Consider the following 26483-nt stretch of genomic DNA (forward strand, 5'->3'; position numbering starts at 1 on the left):
TACTTGGAACCACTGTCAGAAACATATCACTAACCTAAATGGACCACAAGACTGTAATTCTTGCGTGTGCATGTATGTCTGATGAAACATAACTGAGATGATGCCTGTTGCAGAATATCTTTTATTTCTGGGCATAAATAGTTGAATGATGCAAAACAGATTATATGACGCAAATTACCATTGCCTGACCCAGTAAAATCAGGTTAATTATTAAATGACGTATTATCTTCATTTATGTTCTCTTGATTGAGGGACATGAGTAATTAACTTAAAAAACAGTCAAATTACCTTACTTTAATAATATTCGACATAAAACTTAAAACAAGAGAAAGAAAATTACAACTTAAAGAGATAATAAGACCAAGTCTGCCCATTATTTTATTAAAATGTTCATGAATTACTACCATTAATAACAGTTAATATTTATTGAGTACTTTTTCTGTGCTTGGAACTGTTCTAAGCATTTTACATGTTATCTCATTTGATGTTCACAACAACCTTGTGAGGTAGGTATCATCATCATCATCCCCATTTTAAGAGGAGGAAATTGAGGCACAAAGAGATTAAATAGCTTGCCCAAAGGTATATAGCTGAGAAGCGGTAGGGTTGGGATTTGAACCTAGGCAATCTCATAAAACATCTGAGATTAAACTAGTCAAAAGATCAGGAATTAAAAATAGGCTAGGTTTCTAATTTATAATTCATACAATCATAGAATTACAGGATAAAAATAGTTACCTAAGAATATCATTATAATATCTAAAATTAATAATTCTAGATCTTGGTCTTGGCAAATGTACCAATGACTAAGACAATTTTTACAAATAAAGGCAGAAACAAATCAAGCATAAGATGTGGAAAAGAATAACAGTCCTACCATATGTTTGGTTTAATATCTGCTTGTGCATAGAAACTGCGTATGAACTAAATGAGGCCTAAATGTGAGAAGGTTTTTGGTTTCATTATCTAAATGCCACTTTATTCCAAATTATTTTCCCAAACAGAAGAGAATATACTTATATTTGTATTTATACATGTAAATATGGCTTGTTAAAATATATGAGATACCTAATTAACTTCAGAAGCTATCTGCAGATTTCAATTTAATTTGTGAATCAGGCTTATAAATATCTTTTTGGAACTTCTAATTAGATAATTATCCAGTTAAAAAAATGAAGTGAAATAGTTTTTTTCCTTAAAAACATCTCTTTAGTTTTGGTGTTTTTCATGGACAAATTCTGATAATATATAAATACAGGTAGGGCTCTGGAAATCTGAAGGTGATTCATTAATTGTGAACATCTCTGAATTTGTTTGCATTAGAAAAAAAATCATAATTGACTATCCTTTCCAGATCTGCATGGAAGAAACATCCACACACAAGCCAAATTCTCAGATTGGCCCTTGTTACAAATGGACAACTGTTCATTACATCTTGAATTTGGGAAATAAAAAGTATTAAATACAACCAAAGGAAAATAAATTTCCAAAATTAATGCAAATAGAAAGTTAATGTGCTAGTCACATGTTGATGTGTTATGTGTGTTTCAGATAACCAAGTCAACTGTTCAACTACTTTACCAAACTCTATAAATACAGATGGATAATACAAGACCCTGCTGAAGAGGATTCCTTTGGGAATTTGGTGAATTCTCTAATGTTTGAATTTCTAAAGTAAAAAACCTATTACCAAAGTTCAATGAGGTCACAACCTTTTTTAAAGTTCATATTATCTGCTATTTACATTATATTTTCATGAATATAAAAATACAATTTAAAATGTTATTTTTTTTGGTGGAAGACAGATGTTCAAAATTTCTTTTCCATTAAGCACTTGTTTCTGGTAATGAAGAAAGTTTTGGTAAAGCAGTTAACAATACATTTTCCAAAGACACCAGAGGGTCTGTATAGTACTGTAGAGCAGGACTGAATCCCTTCTGCTGTAAATACTGAATTCGGCCTTGGTCAATCAGCAATTTACAAAGATGCCCTATTTTCTTCTTTTCTTCAACAGTAAGAAACCTAAATCGAATAAACACAAACAAAACATTGTTACGATTTTGTAAAAGTTTATAAAAAATTATTTTAGTCACTCCTATTTATTGATAAGCTGCTAAATACCCCACAATATACTACATGCTATGTCCCATGTTTCCAAGACACATTTTATTTATGACCACAATAAAAATGTGTATATTTTAACATATTCTAAAATTAGAAGGTGAAATATATTTTCATGAATAAATTTTTGGTAATATTCATTTAAAAAGAAAGTATAGCAATAATAAAATATGTCTGACTCAGTGTTATGCATTTCAAAGTAGTCACTTACCCAGACAAACTCTCAGCGCTGTCATCTGTGATTCTGTATCCCCCATCATCATGCTCTTCACTATTATCATTCTGATTATCTTTTCTCATTGTGGTAATATTTGAGGCTTCCAAAGATGTTTTCCGCATTCCACAAGTTGCCCAACTACTCAGTCGCTGGAAATAGTGGAATTCCACTGCTCCAAGGCCTAGAGCCTTGAAATATTCTTTGCCCACATAATGTCTCCAATCACACCTGTGGTGACAACAGAGTGCAATAACAATGCCAGCCACAGGGGTCCACTTCTCTGGGACATTTTTTTCATTTCCTTCCTTGGCCAAAGTGTTAATTTCTTTTTCTGTTTTATCATTCTTTATGCGTTTGGCTAAAGGCTCTTCATTCCTTTCCTCACAACTGGCAGCATAGGTTTCAACCAAACATCGTAATGCAAGATCTGCAAACACAATTATGTGGTCCCCCCCAACCACATCATCTTTAAAAATAAATATTTTTTACATTTATTAAGCAGTATGGTTTTTAAAAACCCAACAACAAAAACAACAAAAACCTACTTAGGTTTATACTTGTAATAATTCATGAATTATCAACTCTGTTTATATTTGCTCTTCTCTCATTATTCTCTCTCTTTCTCTAGTGATTTATTCTGTATAAAGCCTACTTTCCAATAAAACTGTCTGAAGCTTAAGATCTACAAATTTGCAAAATCTTTTAGTCTGACTACTCCAATTGGCTCTCGTTCCTCCTACCCTAGCTGAGGAAATGACTTGTACAGAAAAAATTTATATACCTAAACTTACATTCCAGAGAAGTTTTGAGCTTAAGAAACTCAAAGACAGAAAGAAAGAGGAAAGGCATCTGCTAAGGCTGATGTTGGATGTCAGGCCTGAAATGTAAGATGTTCACAGCAGACAGTGATGAGTTGAAGAGCTGAGAGAAGAGGGAGGCAGAATGTGGAAAGCAGGCCTCACTGAGTAGCCTTACTGTATTTGTTCATTTATTCAGCAAATAGTTACTGAATGCCTTTCATCTGCAAGGCTTTGCAGATGTAATGATGATTCATATACACAAACTTAGAGGTGGATGTGCTCCACATTAAATTGAAAAATTTACAGTCCATTTGAAAACTAAACAAATGGATTTTTGATGACTGAAACTATTTCCCACTGAAGACTGCTATGTTGATGACAATACTGGAAAGATTCCAAATATATGCTGTAAAACCCACATTTTCTGTCTGATTAGACTGTCACACTGTGCCTGTTCCATCAAAAACATGTATTTTTAAATTTTATTACCCTAAGATGCCACCAATGAATGTTAAATGATCTGATATTTCACTAGTAAATTTAATCCAATATATGAATTTAAGTCAACATACATTATTGGTAATCTATTATTTGGAGAAAGATAGCTAATCTATTATTTCATAAACTATTATTTTCTGACAAAATATATTCAATCACTGTTTTACTTATATTGGACTTAAGTAAATGATTTACAGAAATGTGAATAACCAGAGAAATTATTAAAAAATGAAGTTATTTTAGAATCAGAAGGAGCTTTAGAAATCTATCTCAATCCCTGCTTTACAGAGAATTTAAGGGACAAAGCCACATACCTAGAAAGGGACAAGAAAACATAGCAAATTGGTGGCCAAGATTATTCATTCATTCAAACATTTACTGAGTTCCTGTTATATACCACGCATCACGTTAGCACACCCCTAATGCTCAAAATATTCACAGCATAGTGGGAGAATTAGATATATAAACAGATAATTAAAACACAATGAGGTAAAGACATGCAGAGGGTATTATGATAAACACCAAAGAGGGGTAACTTGTTTAAGCAGGCTCCCTGAAAGTGGTGACAACTGAGCTGAAGGATAAGTAGAAATTGGCCAGTTTAGACACTGACTCAGTATAGTAAATGGGAAAAGTACACGGGGTTTGAATTTGCTGACCAGTAAAGCTAGAGGCAGAAAGTGGGAAAGAGAGGAAGGCAGAGGCCCGACTGAGACTAGGACGTCATGTTAAAAAGCTCAGACATTATTCTGTGGGGGATTGGGAGCTACTGAAGAGTTTTAAGAAGAGGAAAGACATTAGGTGTACAGCAGATGGGTCTGAATATTAACATTTAAAGGACAGGTAGCAGAAGAAGACCATGAGAGAAACAGAGAAAGAATGGCACAGAAGTAGGTTAAGAACCAGGAAAGAATAGTGTCACAAGAGAAGGAAAGAGAATTTCAAGAAGGGCAAGGCAGTGCAGCTGAGATTTCTCAGTAAGCTAATAACAGAGTGATGAAGGTAGAATTCAGATAAGAGTGAATCAAGGGGGAAGAAGTGTGTGGAACACGAGAAATGGCCAATATAGATTATACTTCTAAGAACTTTGGATTAGAGAGGTAGGAGTAAAGGAGTATGCTTTTTTTCCTCCCCAGGATTGAACTGGCTGACTTCAGAAGGCTTTTATGAGGGTTAAATGAGATAAGGTACATGAATGTCATCTAAAAACTATGAAGGACAACACAAATATACAATACTCAAAGCCATTTGCAGCCAATTTGAATAATGTTTTATGGACGCTCCAAGTTCCCCATATGGGTGAATGATGAAACTAGCAATAGCCAGGAAGATGTAATGGTAGTTAACGTTTATTGACACAAACGTGCCAGACACTTTACATGTAACCTGGTAAATTATATATTATTATCCCCACTTTACAGATGAGATAACCAAAGCTCAGAAAGGTTAAGTAATCCGCCAAGGTTACACAGCAGAGTTGAAGCCTGGACTATCTGATTTCAAAGCCCATGGTCTTTCCACTTTACCCTGCTAGATCTCATGGATAGAAGTGCTAAGGCAAGACATCATAGATATTTTTCTGTCTAACATTTCTTTTTTCTTTTCCCCCAGAATCCTGATACATAATCATCATCTAGTGAGAGAGGTTTCAAAGCTCTTCCCAAGCGACTCCTCTAAAAAAATCAGTAGCTTTTGTGGTGGAATTATACAATTTCCATAAATAATTTGTTTCCTTTTTGGTAGAAATATAACCCAAAGAACTTTAAGGTCCCATATGACACAGTATTTACACATAAAACTCTTAATTCATCCTGCAAATGGCCAAAATGAGCAGATAAATAGGAAAGCTCTATATCCGATATAACCCGGGGCCAATGCTACTTGAAGATTAATTAGGTGCAACACAAGTGATAAAAACTATTCAAAAGAGACTATTTAAAAGGTTGGGACCATGTTAAGCTAAAACTTAATGTGCTAATCTAGACATTATTAATATGTTTACATACCTGTTGCCACACCACAGAGATGCTTTCCAATTCCTACCACAGGCAGTTTTTCTTTGCTTAGCAAAGGAATCTTGTCTGAAACACAAGAAATGAGAACTAAGCTCTCCTGTGCGATAAGGCATTAATGTGATGTCCCAAAAGAGAGAACTGATTAGAATCTTTGAATTTTAGGGCTGAAAGAGACTCAAACAAAAAATTCTCACTTTATAGCTTAGGAATAAGATGTAGTGACTTGATAAGTAATAGAGCTGGCTACTGACAGAGTCAGAATTAGAATTCAAGTTTCCTGACTCAGGCCAATGCTATTTCTTCTACCCCGACTCAGGACTTTCCTCTGAAGCCTTATTTTCCTAAATATTATTAACCCATTGATAAAAAGACTCAAAACTTTTCCTACTAGAAGATTTATTTTGCATAAATAATATATATGATGAATATATATGAATAACATAATCAACACATAGTATACTTTATAAAATACTATATTCAATATTTTAATCAAACTACAAATAGAGCTTTTAATATATCTTGATCAAGAATAAGATAGCTTAGCTTTTCACATTGTTTTGGAAAAAAAAATTCATAACAGTCCTGTAAAAGTTAAAAAAAAAAACAAAAGTCCACAAAGTAATGCAGTAAAATGTAGTTTATCATAGTCATGGCTTTCATCTTTTTTCCTATTCATTTTCCTTCTTCTAAGATTCTGAAATGAAAGGTATGCTTGCCCCTGTAAATCCAGCTACAATACCTAGAACAGTGAATTGTCCAATGGAGGTAGTTAGTAAACATTTCAATTTTTCTGTTGCTTGCTTTCAGATGGTATCACATGCTAGCAGAAATTGGTACCAAGTGGATTAGTTTGCTCACACCACGGAATACAGAGGTTCAAATTAAGGTACTTCAATGAGCTTATCATCAATTAGGGTGAAGAGAAAGGATGTGTAAGAAAGCCCTTTCATTTTTATGCTTGACAAATTACCTCATTCCTCTCTCTCCTATTTCTTTGGGCTTAGAAAATAGGGCAGATGAACTTCTGGGAAAAGAAGGAAGTCTGAATACAAGCACGTGGTTAGCTACCTCCTAAAACTCCACCAAAATAAGAATAAAAGAATTTTTTAAAAAGGTATACACTCACAAGTTCTGGAAGAAGACAAGAGGAGACAAAAGTGAAAACGGCTGAGAATCAAGCAAATTTATTCCACAAATCTCCAAAAGATTCAGGAATTGGCAGCATCAGGTACCTTGAAAGTAGAGCTGAAGTGGTTATAATAATAGAGGGTCGGTGGAAAGTCTATTTAAGAAGTAGTCAGATCCCCACCTCACAGATACTTGGTGACTACCTCTTGCCCACTTGCTGGAACACCACAGATTAACTCTAAGGAGCAAGTAAAATAGGAGGGACAATAAGAAGTCGAGAGTTGAAGTGTAGCAAAATAGGATTAAGTGAGTGTACATACTAATTTCCCTAGCTCTCATTCCCCACTGGGTCCCAGAGTGTTGGTAATCAGACCTTTACCTGCTAGACAGGTGATCAGAAGAGTCTTTTCTGGGGAATCTGACAAGCCCAAGAGGAAAGATCACATCTTAGGCAGATCACCCAAAATTGGAGCTTAGAGTCAACAACCCTGCCTGAGGACTCAGAGATTTTAGTCTCTCAATCCTAACTATGAACACACCATCAAGAAGACCAGATGTTTGAGGACAGCCTCTAAGTTTAAAGACACAGACCAAAACAAATGGAAAAGAGCAACTTGGTGAAAAGAGAGACTATGAAGGGAGAATATATCTTAGAAATTAAAACTCAGAAGAAATTAAGTTGAGGAAATTTTAGAAAGTATAGAAAAAAGAGTAAAAGATATAAAACAGAGAAGTAAAGTCAAGAAAAGCAGAGAACCATTCTAGGAGGCCTAATAACTAAATCATAAGAGTTCTTCCATAAAGGGAGAAAAGAAAAAACGGAAGAGAAAACTATCAAAGAAAGAATGCAAGTTATATATAGGTTGTTATATGTAAGCCTCATGGTAACCACAAAGCAAAAACTATAGTAAATACACAAAAGATAAAAAGAAAGGAATATAAGCATACTGCTAAAGAAAGCCATCAAAACACAAAGGAAGAGAGGAAGAGAGGAAGAAAGAAATAGAGACGAACTACAAAATCAGCCAGAAAACAATTAACAAAATGGCAATAAGTACATACCTATTAATAATTATTATAAATGTAAATGGACTAAATTCTCCAATCAAAAGACAGAGTGGATGAATGGATAAAAAAACAAGACCCATCTATATGTTGCCTACAAGAGACTCACTTTAGATATAAGGACACACACAGACTGAAAGTGAAGGGATTGGAAAAGATATTCCATGCAAATGGAAACAAAAAGAAAGCTGGAGTAGCTATACTTATATCAGACAAAATACACTTTAAAACAAAGACTGTAATAAGAGACAAAGAAGGGTGTTACATAACGATAAAGGGGTCAATTCAACAAGAGGATATAATATTTGCAAATATTTATGCACCCAACATAGGAGCACCTAAATATATAAAGCAAATATTAACAGATCTAAACAGAGAAATAGCAATACAGTAATAGTAGGGGACTTTAATATCCCACTCACATCAATGGATACACATCCAGACAGAAAATCAATAAGGAAACATTGGCTTGAAATGACACATTAGACCAGATGAACTTAACAGATACATACAGAACACTCCATCCAAAAGCAACAGGATACACATTCTACTCAAGTGCACATGGAACATATTCCAGGATCATATGTTAGGCCACAAAACAATTATTAATAAATATAAGAAGACTGAAATCATACCAAGCATCTTTTCTGACCACAATGATATCTAACTAGAAATTAATTACATGAAGAAAACCGGAAAATTCACAAATATGTAGCGATTAAACCACAAGCTACTGAATAACCAATGGGTCAAAGAAGAAATCCAAAAATATCTTCAGACAAATGAAAATGGAAATATAACACACCAAAATTTACAGGATGTAGCAAAAGCAGTTCCAAGAGAGAAGTTCATAGCGATAAATGCCTACCTCAAGAAACAAGAAAAGTCTCAAATAAACAACCTAACTTTATACCTCAAGGAACTAGAAAAGAAGAACAAACAAAGCCCAAAGGTAGTAGAAGGAAGCAAATACAGATTACAGCAGAAATAAATAGAGACTAAAAAGACAATAGAAAAGATCAATGAAACTAGGAGCTGGTTCTTTGGAAAGATAAACAAAATTGACAAACCCTTAGCTAGACTCACCAAAAAAAAGAGAGGACTCAAATAAATAAAATCAGAAATGAAAGGGAAGACGTTGCAACTGATACCACAAAAATACAAAGGATTATAAGAGATTACTATGAACAACTATACGCCAACAAATTGGACAACCTGGAAGAAATTCCTAGAAACAGACAACCTACCAAGACTGAATCACGATGAAATAGAAAATCTGAGCAGACTGATTACTAGTAACGAGATTGAATCAGTAATCAAAAACCTCCCAACAAGCAAAAGTCCAGGACGAGATGGCTTCAATGATGAATTCTGCCAACCTTGCAAAGAATTAATACCAATTCTCCTCACACTCTTCCAAAAACGAGAAGAGAAGGGAACTCTTCCAAACTCATTTTACGAGGCTAGCATTACCCTGATACCAAAACCAGACAAGAAAATTACAGGCCATATCCCTGACGAATACAGATGCAAAAATCCTCAAATCCAACACAAAATTACCAAATCAAATTCAACATTAAAAGGAGCATACACCATGATCAAGTAGGATTTATTCCAGGGATGCAAGGATGGCTCAACATCTGCAGATCAGTCAATGTGATACACCACACCAACAAAATGAAGGATAAAAATCATATGATCATATCGATAGATGCAGAAAAAGTATTTGACCAAATTCAACATCCATTTATGATAAAAACTCTCAACAAAGCGTATAGCAGGAACACACCTCAACATAAAGGCCATATGTGACAAGCCCACAGCTAACATCATACTCAATGGTGAAAGGTTGAAAGCTTTTCCTCTAAGATCAGGAACAAGACAAGGATGCCTACTCTTACCACTTTTATTCAACATAGTACTGGAAGTCCTAGCCAGAGGAATTAGGCAAGAAAAAGAAATAAAAGGAATCCAAATTGGAAAGAAAGAAGTAAAATTGTCACTATTTGGAGATGACCTGATAATCTATATGGAAAACCCGAAAGGCTCCATCAAAAAACTGTTAGAACTAATAAACAAATTCAGTAAAGTTGCAAGATACAAAACCAATACACAAAAATCTGTTGCATTTCCATACACTAATAACGAACTATCAGAAAGAGAAATTAAGAAAACAATACCATTTATAATTGCATCAAAAAGCATAAAATACCTAGGAACAAATTTAACCAAGGAGGTTAAATTTCTCCTTTCTTAATGAAAGAAATTGAAGAAGACACAAGTAAACAGAAAGATATTCTGTGCTCATAGATTGGAAGAACATTGTTAAAATGTCCATACTACCTAAAGCAATCTACAGATTCAAAGCAATCCTTATCAAAATTCCAATGACATTTTTCATAGAAATAGAACAGTCCTAAAAGTTGTATGGAACCACAAAAGACCGTGAATAGCCAAAGCAATCTTGAGAAAGAAGAACAAAGCTGGAGGCATCACACTCCCTGATTTCAAACTACATTACCAATCTATAGTAATTAAAACAGTATGGAATTGGCATAAAAACAGACACACAGATCAATGGAACAGAACAGGGAGCCCAAGGGCCGGCCCTGTGGCTTAGCGGTTAAGTGCGCGCGCTCTGCTGCTGGCGGCCCGGGTTCAGATCCCTGGCATGCACCGATGCACCGCTTCTCCGGCCATGCTGAGGCCGCGTCCCACATACAGCAACTAGAAGGATGTGCAGCTGTGATGTGCAACTTTCTACTGGGGCTTTTGGGGAAAAAATAAATAAATAAATCAAATTAAAAAAAAAAAAAAAAAGAACAGGGAGCCCAAAAATCAACCTATGCATATAAGGTCAATTAACTTATGACGAAGGAGTCAAGAATATACAATGGGGGAAAGGATAGTCTCTTTAATAAATGGTGCTGGAGAAACTGGACAGCCACATGCAAAAGAGTGAAACTGGACCACTATCATTACACCATATATAAAAATTAACTCAAAAGGGATTAAAGACTTGAGCGTAAGACCTAAAATCATAAAACTCCTAGAAGAAAACATAGGCGGTAAGCCCCTTGACATAGATCTGGGTGATGATTTTTTGAATCCGACACCAAAAGCAAAAGCAACAAAAGCAAAAATAAACAAGTGGGACTATGTCAAATTAAAAAGCTTCTGCACAGTAAAGAAAACCATCACAAAATGAAAAAGTAACATACTCAATAGAAGAAAATATCTGCAAATCATATATCTGACAAGGGGTTAATATCCAAAATATACAAAGTACTCATACAACTCAATAGCAAAAAAAGCCCAATCTGATTGAAAAATGGGCAGAAGATCTGAATAGACATTTTTCCAAAGAAGATGTACAGATGGCCAACAGATACATGAAAAGATGCTCAACATCATTTTTCATCAGGGAAATGCAAATCAAAACCACAATGAGATATCACTTCACACCTCTTAGAATGGCTATTATCAAAAAGACAAGAAATAACAAAAGTGGGCGAGGATGTGGAGAAAAGGGAACCCTTGTGCACTGTTGGTGGGAATGTAAATTAGTGCAGCCACTATGGAAAACAGTATGGAGGGTCCTCAAAAAATTAAAAATAGAACTACCATATGACCCAGCAATTCCACTTATGGGTATTTATCTGAAGAAAACAAAAATGTTAACTCGAAAAGATATATACATCTCCACGTTCACCTTTACAATAGGTAAGATATGAAAACAACCTAAGTGCCCACTGATGGATGACTGGATAAAGAAATTGTGATATATATACACAGAAGAATATTACTCACCTACTAAAAGGAGTGAAATCTTGCCATCTGTGACAACATGGATGGACCTTGAAGGCAATATGCTAAGTGAAATAAGTCAGATAGAGAAAGACAAACACTGTACCATCTCTTATATATGGAATCTGAAAAATTGGTGGTTGCCAGATGCAAAGGGTGAGGGATGGGAGATATGGGTGAAGGGGATCAAAAGGTAAAAAGAAAAAAAAAAAAGAAAAGCAAGGCAGTCGTGTCTCATTAACATTTTTTTCTTTGTAGCTTTCCCTGATGGGGATGATCCCTCTGGCATTTATGGAAAAAAAAAAAAAAAAAAGAATGAATGCAAGGAAACTTCGCAGAAAGCTCAGAATACTAGACTCTCTATATCAGGATTTCTCATCCTTGGCATTATTGACTTTTTTGGCCGAAATAATTCTTTGTTGTGGGGAGCTATACTGTACCTTATAGGATATTTAGCAGGCCTCTGGTTTAGCAGGCTCCCTGGCCTCTACCCATCAGATGCCAGCAGAATGCCCACTATTACGACAAGCAAAAATGTCTCAGACATTGCCAATGCCCCCTAGGGGACAAAACTGCCTCCAGTTAAGAACCACTGCTATCAACTAAAGAGTCCACCAAGTGCCTAGCGCAGTGGATAAAAATATAACCATATCAAGGCACATCACTGTGAAAATTTATAATACTGAAGACAAAGAAAATAGCCTATCAATTTCTAGACAGGAAAAAGCAGCTCATGTAGGAGGGATAAGGACTCAGAATGGCACTGAACTTTTAAACAGCAACACTAGTAGAGTAATACTTTCAAAATTCTAAAGGAATATAATTTTAAACCTAGAAATAGAAATACCCAGCCAAATCAAGTGTTCAGGATAAAATAAAAGATATTTTCAGACCATGCAAGGTCTCAAATTTATTTCTAATATATTCCTTCTCAGGAAGCTACAGGAGGAAGTGCTCTGCCCAAAAGAGAGAGTAAATTAAGAGGAAGATGTGGGATAAGATGTTGAAAAAGAAATTCCAACCCAGGAGAGGGAAGGGAGTCCCTAAGATGAGACTGCCAACTTTTAAGGTTGACATTTGTGCCCCAGAAACAGAGGGTGTTCAGTCTGGATTAGAACAGGTCTGTAGGATCCAAGAGAGATTTTTTCAGGAAGACAGAATCTGATAGACTACTTGATGTAAATATTATGATAAACACATTTTCAAAAGACCAAATAAACAAAATTAAAAATTAATTATTAACTCCACAAACAATAAAAAATTGTACAGGAAAAATGTAACTTACTTTACCACATGATTCAGCTGTGGGGCGGCGGGAGGGGAGAAGGATGATTTAATCATTTAACACACATTAGGAAGATGAGGAATGGGAAATGTATGCATTTGAGGTAGGGCAGGGGTAGAAAATCCTCATCTTCCATAGGGAAAAATCAATAAACTATGCTTGAAAAAACAAAAAGCGGCAATACAAGCCTGTTATTAGAGACTTTAGATAAATACAAAAATTCACCTATAAGAACTGACTGTTTATCTCTGAAGAGAGAGAAATGGTGGAGAGGGAACTGGCTGGTGCTGTTTTTATAAGAACTTGTAGAACTATCTGACTCTTAACCACACATGTATAACTTTAATAAAAGCCAAAGAAAAAAAAAAGAAAAACAAAAAACAAAGAAATATATGTCAATAACATCTGAACAAAGCTGGAGGAAAAAAAGGAAAAAAAGAGGAATGTTCACAGTGAACTCATTCAATAGATACTTCTATTCTTTTTCTTCCCCTAAAATAATTAACAGTAAATTCCAATCCTGCAACCAAGAAAGAAAGAGAAGTTCTCTAAGTAAATGCCACCTTTTACCCATTTCAAAACTACCAAAATCACTCTCAGTATGTTAAATAAGTCTTTTATTTTAAACATCAAGAAAAAACTGAAGTATGGAAGTCAGGAATTATAATCCACATTTTCACTGGTGGCTAATAATCTTGGGTAGGTCACTGTTTAGCACACGCAAGAGAGATTTCCCAAAATTAATGCATATTCTAAAGGGTAGTATTGAACTAAATTGTAGAGGTTTGCCAATCCCTTCTTTATTAATTTTTATCTCTTATTTTGGTTTAAAAATACAGGATGGGGGTACATGGTGGGCATAAAAGAGTCACATAGAAACTATTCAAGAAATATGGCAGTTTATTTTCCAGCATGCTTACGAAGAATTCAACACATGGCATAACAACTTGTTTAGGGTTTATGACTTCAGAAAAGTAATATATTCAGTTAAATAATTTTAAATACAGTGATTTATATATAAATGCTGGGTTGCTTCACAAGAGTGGACTAAAATTAGCAGATGGGGTTGCTGGGATGTGTTTGTACTATTTTCATTTAAAATAATATGAAAAACTATGAAAAGGCACAGAAAGGGCACTAAAGAGTATAATTGAGGGATGTGTGTGTATATGAAATGTGAGTTCCATAGAGATGAGTTATTTTCTTTGATACCATTTAAAATTGTAGGAAGTATCTTTTACACATTAGCTAGGCAGAGAACTATGTCATTTCCTTAACAGTTTAGGTAAGTCATGCTAACTAATGCTAGTGTATGGCACAAACAGACTCAAGAATTTAAACAGGACATAGAAGCAACATAAGGACATATTATTAAAACTTTAAAACTATTCCCTAATATGACACTTCATTTCTAGTTGATACTGAAAAACAGTTTTTAAAAGTTTCAATTCATTTTACATTTATCTAAATGTTGGATATAACAATCTATATTAACAATGGATTAATTTTACTTTGTTTTCAGAAGCACTGTTCTGCATGTTTGGATTTCTAAGCAACCCTCAGAGTCTGAAAGTTCTATGATTTATGGTAGGGCAACAGAGAGTTATGCAACTTACTTAAACACAAGTGTTGAATATCAATTTGAAGTCTTTCAAACACTGAATTTTTCTTTCTGTGTTTGCCATCCACCTGCACAAACAGAACATTATTATAACAATGGCTTTTTATGTTAAAAGCTTTATGAGAAAAAACAAGATTTCTATTTGTTTTCAAAATTTGGAGTAAATAAGTTTCCATCTTATTTTTTAGTATTTTAAAAATAGAATCATTAATATAACAATTTAAGATTGTATATTCTTTGATGGAAACTCCAAAATAACATCATACCATTTTTATAAGGCTTAAAAATTTTATAAATTATTATGTATATATTATTTCCTTTATTTATATTTCCCTAGTATACTATTTTTGGCTCACTCCTCTTCTTACTCTCCCTGCAAGATCACAACGTGTCTTATCGATATCCACGTGCCTATGATTTATAAATCTACATTGTGGCCCAGACTTCTCTGATCAGCATCAGACACATATCCAATTGTGAACCAGAAAGCTCTACTTCAACAGCAAACTCATTCAGAACTGAACTCATTATTTCTCCCTCTAAACCTATTCTTCGTCTTCCTCCTTCTCAATCCCAAACTCAGGGAAGAGCACCACTTAGTCACATAAGCCATAAAATACCACCTGAAATAACTACTTGTCTCTCATACTTAATGAAGAACAAATCAACAAGACTCGTGGCTTCCAACATCTAAACATTTCTCATACTCTTCCCCTCTTCTCCATCCCACCGCAATAGCCTTAGGTCTGGCCCATTTCTTACTTGGATTACTGGATAATAATTATCTTATTATTAATCTCTCTACTTCAACTTTCAGACTCTTCCAATATACCTTTAACAGCACTGCTAAAATGAACTTATTTTTTCCTGCAGAAGAGTTTCCCTGAGCTAATAAAATGAACTTTCAAAAATCCTTTTTTACTTCACCAACTCTTATATTCTTTCAATCTCCTCTCAGCTGTCATTTCCTCCAGGAAACCTTCTGTGACCCACACTAGACTGAGGTCAGTTGATGTTCTATCTTCATTTTCGCACAGCATCTGGTACTTACAATTACCCTAAGACACTTAACATACTAAACCAAAGAACTTATAAATCTGCCCCAATAGATGTAAGCTTCTTGAAGACAAGAACTAAATCTTGTTTCCACTCTATCCCCAGCATGAAGGAGAATAAAGTCAAACTCCTTCCTTAGCATTAAACAGGAGACCTTCCATGGTTTAGCCCTCCTCTGCTGTTTCATCACTGCTGAACTCGACTTTGCACCATGTACTCCCATTACACAGAAATGCTTCCCTGCTTCCCTGCTGTTTCAGGCATTTGGTTATACTGTTCTTTCTTCCTAGAATGCTTCTCAAATTCTCTTTCCAGCAAACACTAATTCACCTCTCAAGATATAGCTCAAGCATCACCTTTTCTGTGTAGTCATTTGTCATCCCTTCCCTGCAGTAAAACTTGTCACTCCCTTCTTTGAACCCATACTGTACCCTGCGCACACGTTTTTTCATCTTTTCATACTTTTCTATAATCATTTATCTGTCTCTCTCTCTTTTCTAAATATAAATAATAGAGCATAGTGACCTTGTTTTATTTGATAGATAACCCACTGTCTATCATGGTGCCTGGCAGTACGCTCAATAAATGTTTACTGAATGAACAGTCAGTTAAGTGGCAGAGCTAGGTTAGGACCTAAGACTTTTAACTCCTAGTTTGAGCTTGGCTCTTTCCACATATTTTCTTGTCTCTAAAAATAATTTTAAGAACTCAGATCAATGGACTATCAAAATTTAGATTAAAAAATTTACTTTCAGTTTAAGTCAACAATATAATTAGAATAAAAAGCTATGATCAAATAAACACACAAAAAATTCACTTTATTTAAGAGACATTTTTAAGTATCTTTTTCTAAACAAGAAAAGTACAAAGTTTGGTTACTAATATACTACAATGGTTTCACTTACCTTGAATCTTGTGGTCACCTTTTCTACTAGGATGAAGTGAACTTTTTCAGCATCTTTTAAGGCAATATCAACCCAATGAGATAATTTTCCCTTTCCTGCTCCAAACTCAACAAAGCATCTTCTTGGACCAAGTAACTTTAATTTTTCAATGTTACCTAAAATAGAAGCCTGCAAACTTCACAAGATTATTTTATACACTACAGCAAACCCATTTGGCTCAAATGGGAAAATAGCAAGGTAATTTCTACATAAGGCAGCATGTTTACATTGATAATTTTTGTTTGGCTTTAAATTTTTTCTCTTGCTTTTCAATATTTAACATGAAGTACTCAGAACCATAACCAGGCCAAAAATTTTTTATATATGTTTATACACATTTTTTGCAATGGAAAGATTCTGTACCCTGGAAGATAAACTAAACAAAATCTCATTAATAACTATATTTAGAAAGAATAGAAATGTTAGCTTTTAACAAATGAACAAAAGGCCATTTTTAGTAGAGTTACCATGACCTAAACATACCTGCTGTTTCAGGTGTTTGGTTGCAGAATCACCATTTTTAGGGTCATTAAGGGCATCATGCAATGCTGGATGGGACATAATTTGATCTTTAAGTGTAGAGTTCAAACCTGTGCCAAATATAAGCACAACAGCTTAAGCAACCAAACATGAAACCATAGGGCTTTGAACAATGGGAGTAACATCTTTTACACCACACTGGTATCAACTCATATACCAGCTAATTACTCCAAAAAAAATTTAACTTTCAACTTTAGGCCAACTTACCTTCACTTGCTTTTTTCAATTTCTTAATTAAGTTTTCCAACTGCTCTTCAGAGAGAGAAGAAATTGGAACCTATATACAAAAATGGGGCATGAGAGCTCATCTGGGAACCAACCATCACTAATAATATTGATTCTATAGGAAAATGCATTCTAAATTCAAAACAACTGATTTATTCCAAACAAAAATTGGAACACAGCTTATTCACAACATGGAGATAGCTCATAAATACCTTTTAAAATTAAATATTAAGTCAAGTACTTACCAATTGTTCAGGTATTTCTGTTTCGTCTTTTAAGCCTGCATTAATATCTTGAATAAAGAAGTCCTTAACAAAAAAAACACAAAACCATAACAATACTGTTATCAAGGTGAAGAGCTCACAAAAATTAAGCTGAAAAACTAATCCTTCCCTTCTTCCCATACTCTGTACCTGCCTTCTCTCTTCCTCCCATTCTTTTACTCATTAAATAATTATTGAGTATCTACTGCGATCCTTAATTTGCTTTAGGTGCTGAGGATTCACCAAAGTAGAGAACAGAACAAACAAAAATCTCTGTGTTCATGGATCTTATATTCTAGCAAGGTGGTTATCTGAATAAACATTTATAGTCTAAAGAAATTCATTAGTAATTTTTATTAAAATTTTTACCTGTCTACAGCATAGACTGAAGACTGTGCCAGTTTTCCTTATGGTGTTAAAGCAAAAACAACAAAGTACACACATGGCTTATTTATCAGGCAAGCAGCATGACCAAAAACAGAGATAAAGTACAGATATTACAACAGTTTAGGTCTGATTTCTCCTATTTTAAAATGCTAATTAAAATCGAAAATAGAAATGTCCTGTGACACTGAGTTGTTTAAATTAACATAGTGAGATCTTTCTAGTCCATCTTCAAAGAGATAGATTCTAGGTAAGGATCTGGATCAGCACTGTCCAACAGAACTTTCTGCAGTGACGGAAACGTTCTGTATCTGCCCTGGCCAACGTGGTAGCCATCAGCCTTGAAATACAGCTAGTGTGACTGAGGAACTGGATTTTCAATCTTATTTAATTTTAATTAACTCAGATTTAAATAGTTACACATGGCTAATGGCTACCATATTGGACCATGTAGATATAGATGAATGAAATAGTACTATTTCTACAAATCCTATTTTAAAAATGAAAACAACTCCTGGGACATTATGAATAGTAATGGGCTTTTGTTGCACAGATGGCAGAAAGGTAACATGCTGATTGTGCGTTGCTACCTTTACCTATATGGATAATAATGGAAAGGGGTGACTGAGTGGAACAGGCGAAGACTGCAGGTATTACAATGTTTGTTGGGCGACTGGCAAAACTATAATAGAAAATTAGTAGTAACTATTATAATTTGATGTGCTTTCAGTTGAAAATGGTTCCAAAGAGTGCTCCAGGTAACTTGTGTTGTGGACTAGATTTTTAATTTTATTTATTTATTTATTTATTTTTCCCCCCATAGCCCCAGTAGACAGTTGTATGTCATAGCTGCACATCCTTCTAGTTGCTGTATGTGGGACGCGGCCTCAGCATGGCCGGAGAAGCAGTGCATCGGTGCGCGCCCGGGTCCGAACCCGGGCCGCCAGCAGCGGAGTGCGCACACTTAACCGCTAAGCCACGGGGCCAGCCCTGGACTAGATTTTTAAATGTGAAAACAATTTATATCGGATAAACTTATCACCGACTTACTTTTATTTGGTTTATAAAATTTTTAAAAACTGATGAACAGTTTTACAAAGTAAAGCAGAATGGTGAAAAGACTTTACCTGGGTTCCAAGTTTCATATTATACAGAGTGTTCTAAATAAATACTGCTCTGTTATTTCTTTCCTCCATCTCATCATCCCACTGCTTTTCTCCCTTTCCTTTCCACTGTGTCCTGGCATGCAATGGAACCCGTGCAGGGGTATCCCCTTTTTAATAAATCCACCTATTTTCTCAAAGTTTTTCCAGAACACATATTCCACTTGCTTGCTTTAACTAAAACTTAGCATTTAGGTAAGGAAGATAACCTCCATGCATACTTAAAGTAGAGGCAACATTCTCTTTTTACTAAGGGGCTAAGTGGGGGTGGTCATCATTTTTCTTCTACGTATCTCAATGTAAAAATACTTTCTTTTAAGCTTATGCCATGTGGCCTAGTGCTTCTCAGTTGGGAGGCATCTGACAATGTACGGGGATATTTTGTTGTCAAAATGACTGAGAGGTGCTTTTGGGAGACAATTCTCCAAGGAATCTCTTAATTTTCTGCAAGTTTACAAGCAAAGGCACTGACTACCTTTGTTCTAGACTATCTTTTCAAGGACGTTTGTATGCCAAGCAACCTTGGAAGATAGAAATAGTGTCTCCTAGAGCAGATGGCAGGCCTGCTTATTGTACTGTATAATAAAGAAATGTCTACTTAGGGAATAAAGGTCAGGCAAGTTTCCTTAATGCCCATTTTAAAAGATTTGTATTTCCTAAGCTTGTCTTTAGCTATGACATAAGATATGCACAAAGACGTGCGGTAACTGCCTAGGCCCCTCTGTGCTGACTCCATGGGCTCTGGGGAACAAGTGGCATTGATGCAGACAAGAAGCTTATGTTGCTTGCTTTGCAGTGAGTAATAAAGTCCTTTGTCTCTGACCCAGGAGTCTCATATCCTCTGCCAGCATCCATCAATCTATGGCAGGCTAACTTGTTAGCTTGAAAATAAGATTAAATTTCAGATCCTTCTACCTCTATTTTGTTCTTTGTCCTTTGTCATTTGGTGTTCAGAGGCCAGGACTGCTAAATACAGGGATGTTTTGAAAAGCACAGGACAGGACTGTCCTACCCAAAATGCCAAAAATTCCCAATGGGAAATACCAGGCCATTAAATCATCTTCTAAATCTCCCAGTGGTTGTCAACTATCAATCTGTTGGTCATTATCCAACATGCATTAGGGACTTTGACACCAAGCTCTTCTTTCCACTAAGTCCAGCCAGTATGACTAGGTTTTCAAGCCACCCAACATATAATAGCTCTGCTTGACCTTCTTAACTCTAATGACCTTCACTCCACTTCAGCAAACTACCTCCATGGGCCCTCTAGACTCTGGCATTACCGTGAACCATTTAACCTCTGAAATCTTAAACTCCATTAGCCCACTCTCTGACCATAGCCTTATACTATGCTAGTACCAAGTATAGAGGTTTTCTTGCTCCTAATCATATTCTTATACCTTTTCAAGACCTCTATTTAGTTTTTCTCAGCTAATTTCTGGCTTCCCTTTCACGCCATCCAGTCTGGATATCATCATTATCATTATCTTCCACAATCTGGTTTTTCTGTCACACCCACCCTTACAAAACCTAAAGCCTGCACTAATATGACTTTTAACTCTCAATATCTTGCCTGCTGAACACTGCTGAAGTAAAACCACCCAGTCATTTGGACTGCTGCCAATTCAAAATCAATATCTCAGAGATGCACATTATTCTTCATAACTCTAATTCTAAACTTTTACCTCTCTCCTCAAATCTCCTGCACCATCATCTCTCTGAATCACCTTGTCTCTTCAGTAAGAAAAGTGTAGCTATCAAAGGACAACCTTCTCAATTAATCCTTCTGCAGCTCAAATTTGCCTGAACTGATAGCCATCTTTTACTCTTTCTCATCTATCTCAGAAGAGCTATTTCTCCCTCTACTGTTCCCTATCTCTGCCTGCTTTCCAGGGAGCCTCACACCATCAGTGATGCCCTCTTCTATTTCCAATTTCTTCCTCTCTACTGGTTCATTACTCTTAGCATATAAATAAAACTAAATTTTCTCCCATTTTAAAACGAACTACCTCTATCCTACCTTCCTCTCTGACTGCCATTCTAACTCTTAAGTTCCACTCATAGCCAAGTTTCTTGAAGAATAGTCTGTGCTTGTGATTTCTACTGCTTTACCTTCCATTTACTCATATATGATTCCCATCTGATTTCTGCCCACTCCAATCTACTAAATATGCACTTTGCTAAAGTCTTTGATCTTTAACAATCACCATATGGCCAACCCGATGGATTCTTTTCTGTCCCTGCCTTACTTGATTGCTCTGTGGTGCTGGACACTGTTGAACACTATTGTCTTTTCAAAATTCTCCTCCCCCTGGTTTCTGATACACTATGCTTCTCTGGTTTTTCTCTTTCCTACTTCTGCAGCCACCCCTTCTCAATATTTTTCAATGGTTCCTATTAGCAGCTCATCCTTTAACATCAAGGTGACCTAGAGTTCTATCCTGGGTCTCATGCTCTACTTCCTGACTACCTCTCAAGTCTCATCTTCTACTCAGCTCTCCCCCTGTATTCTATACACCAGTCTAGATTTCTATACATTCCATGTGAAATGTCCAGTCCCAGACAAAGCTATCTACTCTCCCACCTCTAGGCCCTTACACATGTTTTCTTCCTTGTCTGGCTGATTCTCCTTACACCTGTAGGTCTCATGACACTCCTTCAGAGAAGCCTCCCCATCTTTCTAAGCCCCTATATTCTTTCAAAAGAGGGTTAGGCTCTCCTCCTCTATTCTTCCATAGCCCCGTGTGCTTAATCTATTTTAAAACACTCAATACTGCATTTTCCACCTCCCTTACTAGACTGTAATGTTCTTCTAGGCAGGGTGCTTGGTACAATGTCTGGCATAAGTGCTCAATTAATATCTATTGGATAAACAAGTTCCTTTTTTCCCCTCTCATCTCTTACCCTGGGTAACTTAAAAATCCAAAGCTTTCCCCTATGACCTGTACGTAGTTGACTTCCAAATCTTGATTACTGGCCCAACCTCTCTACTGAGTTTCAGACTCACATACCAATTCTGAATTTCTAATCAGTTACCAAGTTTCATTGATTCGGCTACCTAAACAATTCTTACATTTATCCCCACCCCTTCCAACCTCTTTTTTTTTTTTTTAATAAGAGACAAACAGAAGTTTATGGGATGTGCATCATGCATACATGTGGGAGCACTCAGATGAGTAACTCAAAGGAGTGGTTGGAACTTGGGCTTATATAGCATCTTAACAAAAGAATAATGAATTTTTAGAGAAGTGATGAGACAACGGAAAAGAGCTTTGAGTGTCTACGGTGGCAAATTGTGGGAAAGTAAATATATGGGGAAAACTAATGGAAGATGAGGGCTAGTTAGTAAGGTTTGTTATGTAGATTCTTCTAGTGCCATCTCTGGGCTATCCATCCTCTTTAACTCAGTCTCTTATCACATTCCACCTGGAATTCAGCAATAGCCCCCTAACTAGTCCACCTGATTTCAAGCCATCCTCCTCCACTGCTCTAAGAGGTAAACCTGACCACACTGTTCCCTAACTTAAAATCTTTCAGTGGTTCCCCATATTTTTCAGAATAAAGTTCAAGTTCCTTGAAAGTCTCAAGTGGTTTCAGCTTCTACCTTTGCACATTTAGTTCTTTCTGCCTGGGACTCTTCTTCCTTTTCTTTGCCAAATCAAGACTCAGCTCGAGTGTTATTCCCTCTGGGAATCCTTTCTTGCCTCCTCGGATTTAATTTTAACTTTTACACAAGTATGTGCTTGTAGCACATGTGTACTTACACTGACCTTATTAAATAATACCCATTATTTACAAGTTTATTTACCAGTCTCAAATAAGCTCCTTGAAGGCTGGGATCATATTTTATTGAAATAAATTTAGTAGGCACTAAGTAAATATTTTTGAATAAATAAGGTGTGAAATCATTCTCTGAACAGCACTCTTGTTGCATAAAATTCTATTACCTGAATTAAGCCTATAAATGGATTCACAGTCTGATGTCCTATATACACTCAAATGCATTTACCATACTCAAGCCTTCTGAGGCAAGAGCCTTGTTAAGTATTCACATTTGTAATCTACTAAGTATATATAAATATTACATTCCACACATATCACCATTCAGTTTTACTCATCAAAGACTTACAGGTTTTGGCTTCTCTCTTGAGTTACATTTTTTCAAATGCTTTGCTAGTTGATCTTCATATACTGTGCTAAATTTAAGGAAAAAATTATTTAAAATAAGACTTGTGACAATTACTGTTTCTAGCACAGAAAAACCCTTATCTGTCACATACTTACTGTTTTGGATCTAAAGGACACAGGATTCTTTTCCGAGCATTTTCTTCCTAATAAAACAAAAGGATATATTTATTTAAATAAAATATCAAGTTCATTGCTTACAGATACTAGAAATAACTTCAGTGTAATCATAAGCTTATGCATTCCCAAAACAAGGTAAGGAAACCTTAAGAGGACATTAATAAAACGCTGGCAAAATCAGGTCATAGGGTTTAAGAATGAAAATCTCCAATGTACCTGGTTTATGCATATATGAGCGAATACTGCTTTGGACAACAAGGGTCTATAGTTTCAAACAGGTTATAGAGAAGGCCTACCTATAGAATTTTGAATCAATGATAGCACTGACTATCATATGTACTATTATTTTAGCATCACTAAGAAATTAAAAATGCTGCCAATTTAAATTATGACATATCATTGATTTTAAGGTGCATTTTGATTTCACAGATGTTAAAATGTGGAAAAAAAAGTGTCTCAGAAACAATAAAATATGGCATTTTAGCCATTTGGTATGTGGTCATATTTTCCTGGCTTTGCAACTTTTCAGTATAGCAGAGCTACATCCTGTTTGTTTCCAAGTTACATGGATTTAACTACACGCACTAGGAAAAAATAAAGGAAAATTAACAGTGTTGGCAATTCTGCCCAATATTCTTATGTAACAGGACAGTATAATAGTTAAGGTCATATACAGGTCAACATATACACCTATACACAGGTCAGCCAGACTGCCTAAGTATGATTCTCAGCTCCATCTATCAGCTCCTAACTCTATGACCTGAGGTAGGCTTGTTGCCTCATCTGGAAGAAGAGAATAGTATGTCTTACCTCCTAAGGTAAGAGTTAAAGAAAACTGCTTAGCACAGTGCTGGCCATATTAAATGCTAAGTGTTCACTGTTATTAACAATTCTTTTTTCAGTTTATTTCAGTTCTGATCTGCCTCCCAGCATATCCACGAAACTATGTACACCGAATTTCATGAGAAAGCTAAGAGATTTCTCAATATTTTTTTGAAAATTCTATATTCTTCCTTATTTGCTGAATTTAAAATCTCACCTTCACGAAAGAGAAGACTCCATTCTAATCCCCCAAAGTCCAACCACAGAGGGGAAAAAAAATTTTATAATTTATTATTTGGGTTTAGAAACACGGTTTCTCAACCTTGGAACTACTGACATTTTGGCCGGGTAATTCTCTTTGTGGGGGACTGTTCTGTGGGTCATAGGAGGTTTAGCACGTCTCCCCGCTAGATGCCAGGAACATTCCTCAGTTCTGACAACCAAAATATCTTTAGATATTGCCAAGTGTCTCCTGGGGGAAAAAATCACCCCCAGTTGAGAACCACTGGGTAAAAATGAATATGAGTGGTCTCAGCTGTATATGACACAAGAAAAATGAGATGGAAACGTTAACACCCAATTATATCATATATTACAGATTCAGCAGGATGCCCACAATTGAAAACCAAATTTTAGTCATGGAAAGTGTTTCCAGTTGGTGTTCTGCAGTCTTTCTTCAAGGGACTAATAAAAACATGTCATTCCTCTCCAGGAGTATCAGTCAAGCTTGTAAAGATCTATTCATATTCTACTACTGTCACCATCTACAGGCACCTTCCAGATGTCTGGTTAAGGTCTAAGATCTTATAACAGAATGAAAACAAAATCCTTCTCCTAGCATAAATCTCATTCTTCAACCAAGGGATGTTTGCTGGTCCCCTCAAAACCAGCCAATGCAACTATGGGTGTACTTCAAAGAGCTCTCATGCAAAGTCACAGATCTCCTACATTCCACAACAGGAATATGCTGTTTCAGAACGCTTCACTCCAGGCAAATATCAGTCAAATAAAATATGAAGTAAAACTATGGCTATGATGGACAGTAGCAAATGAAAGGGCTCTGGGGGCTGAGCTGTACTGGCTATTACCTAGAAGAATAAGCCAGCCGGCTAACAAAGAAAAATAGTAATACTGCTCATTCAGAAGGCATGGATAACAATGCCCACTCAGAAGGCATGAAACCCGATGCATGCCTATTTGGTTAATCCTTCTATTAGACATGCTCTTTTTCTATAAGCATTCTGCTCCTCTTGTTGTTTTTATTTTTCTATCATATATATCCTAAAAAAATACACATATATAAAATATATATTGTTCAACAGTACAATTATATATATAACTACTATCGAACAAAAGTGTACACTTTCTGTTCTCAATTTTAAAAGGAGAGTCAATTCTTACATGTTTTTAAAGCTTTCCTTCCTCTTTCCAGCAAAGTAGTTATAAGTTGCTTTCAAAAGATTGTACATCTAAATAAATTTTTAAAAAAGTTTCTCTCAACTGCATTCACGAGAAGTGATTCTCGTTCACGAAACAATTAGAAAACAATTAGTGAAACCTTGGGCTCTTTGATCACTAATCTTTCTAACCTACCACTGCCCCTCAGGAAGGCGGAGAATGGGCAGAGTGTAAGAAGCTGTAGTTTAGAGTGAAGCTAAAACCTAGCATTGCCATGAGTTAGTATCAAGATAAATAAGTCACTGCAGTCACTTTACTTAGTAAAAAAAAAAACACTGCACTTGACTAGGACGCATCATCGCTCCCCAGGAAGTGCAGGACTGCGTTTATTAAAGGAAAAGCTAGAAAATCAGGAGAAACAAGCAGAAATCTGTCAGAGACGGGAGGTGCCGGACCAGGGAACTTATTTCTGACTCTCGAGAGGGTAGGGCGATACCAGACCTCCGCGGCTCCAGCGTGTTCACCACAGAACCTTCTCCCTGCTGCCACCACCATCCTGCAGAACCGCTTCTTCTTTTCCACATAGTAACCGCATCGACCCTCAGCTGGAAAGCCAGTCGCGTGCGGCACGGGCGCAGAAGCCGCCATAATTCAGGGCTCACTTCGGGTGTTGCAAGCATCGGTTGACGAAAGGAAAAGTTGTCAGCGTCCTCGGGTCCCCTTCCCTTAATAAATATGGCTGCCGCAGGTCCCGCCACGTAGGTTAACACCCGGAACTACCTTCCCACCCTGCGCAAAACCGGAAGAAACTGATGGTGGCTGGCGA

General features: G+C 36.0%; 2 protein-coding genes across 5 annotated transcripts in view; one reads left to right on the top strand and one right to left on the bottom strand.

Annotated features, from left to right (window-relative positions):
• The window catches only part of LRRC39 (leucine rich repeat containing 39), a 15136-nt gene extending 13529 nt beyond the window's left edge, over positions 1-1607 (top strand). Inside the window, exon 8 of the mRNA XM_014780118.2 lies at positions 1552-1607. Coding sequence (XP_014635604.2) covers positions 1552-1607 — 56 coding nt within the window. The remainder of the gene's footprint in view (positions 1-1551) is intronic.
• On the bottom strand, positions 104-26481 carry TRMT13 (tRNA methyltransferase 13). 4 transcript variants are annotated; one of them, XM_087446753.1, is made up of 12 exons: positions 26078-26481; positions 25836-25839; positions 23417-23463; positions 23262-23328; positions 17568-17630; positions 17305-17374; positions 17041-17147; positions 16519-16686; positions 14553-14625; positions 5643-5717; positions 2333-2765; positions 104-2022 (listed from the first exon to the last, which is right to left on the bottom strand). In XM_087446753.1, exons 1-12 carry the CDS (start codon positions 26335-26337, stop codon positions 1827-1829), a joined length of 1563 nt encoding a protein of 520 aa, XP_087302879.1. In that variant the 5' UTR covers positions 26338-26481; the 3' UTR covers positions 104-1826. The 4 variants fall into 4 exon arrangements, with proteins under 4 accessions (XP_087302879.1, XP_004420838.1, XP_087302871.1 ...); XM_004420781.3 differs by lacking the exon at positions 25836-25839 and having other exon boundaries at positions 26159-26481; XM_087446745.1 differs by lacking the exons at positions 23262-23328; positions 25836-25839; positions 26078-26481 and having other exon boundaries at positions 23417-23459.
• Between the last annotated feature and the right edge of the window lie 2 nt (positions 26482-26483).

Source organism: Ceratotherium simum, chromosome 2 (assembly GCF_057802395.1).
Source record: "Ceratotherium simum simum isolate JZ-2026a chromosome 2, ASM5780239v1, whole genome shotgun sequence".
In the NCBI taxonomy this organism is placed as follows: domain Eukaryota; kingdom Metazoa; phylum Chordata; class Mammalia; order Perissodactyla; family Rhinocerotidae; genus Ceratotherium; species Ceratotherium simum.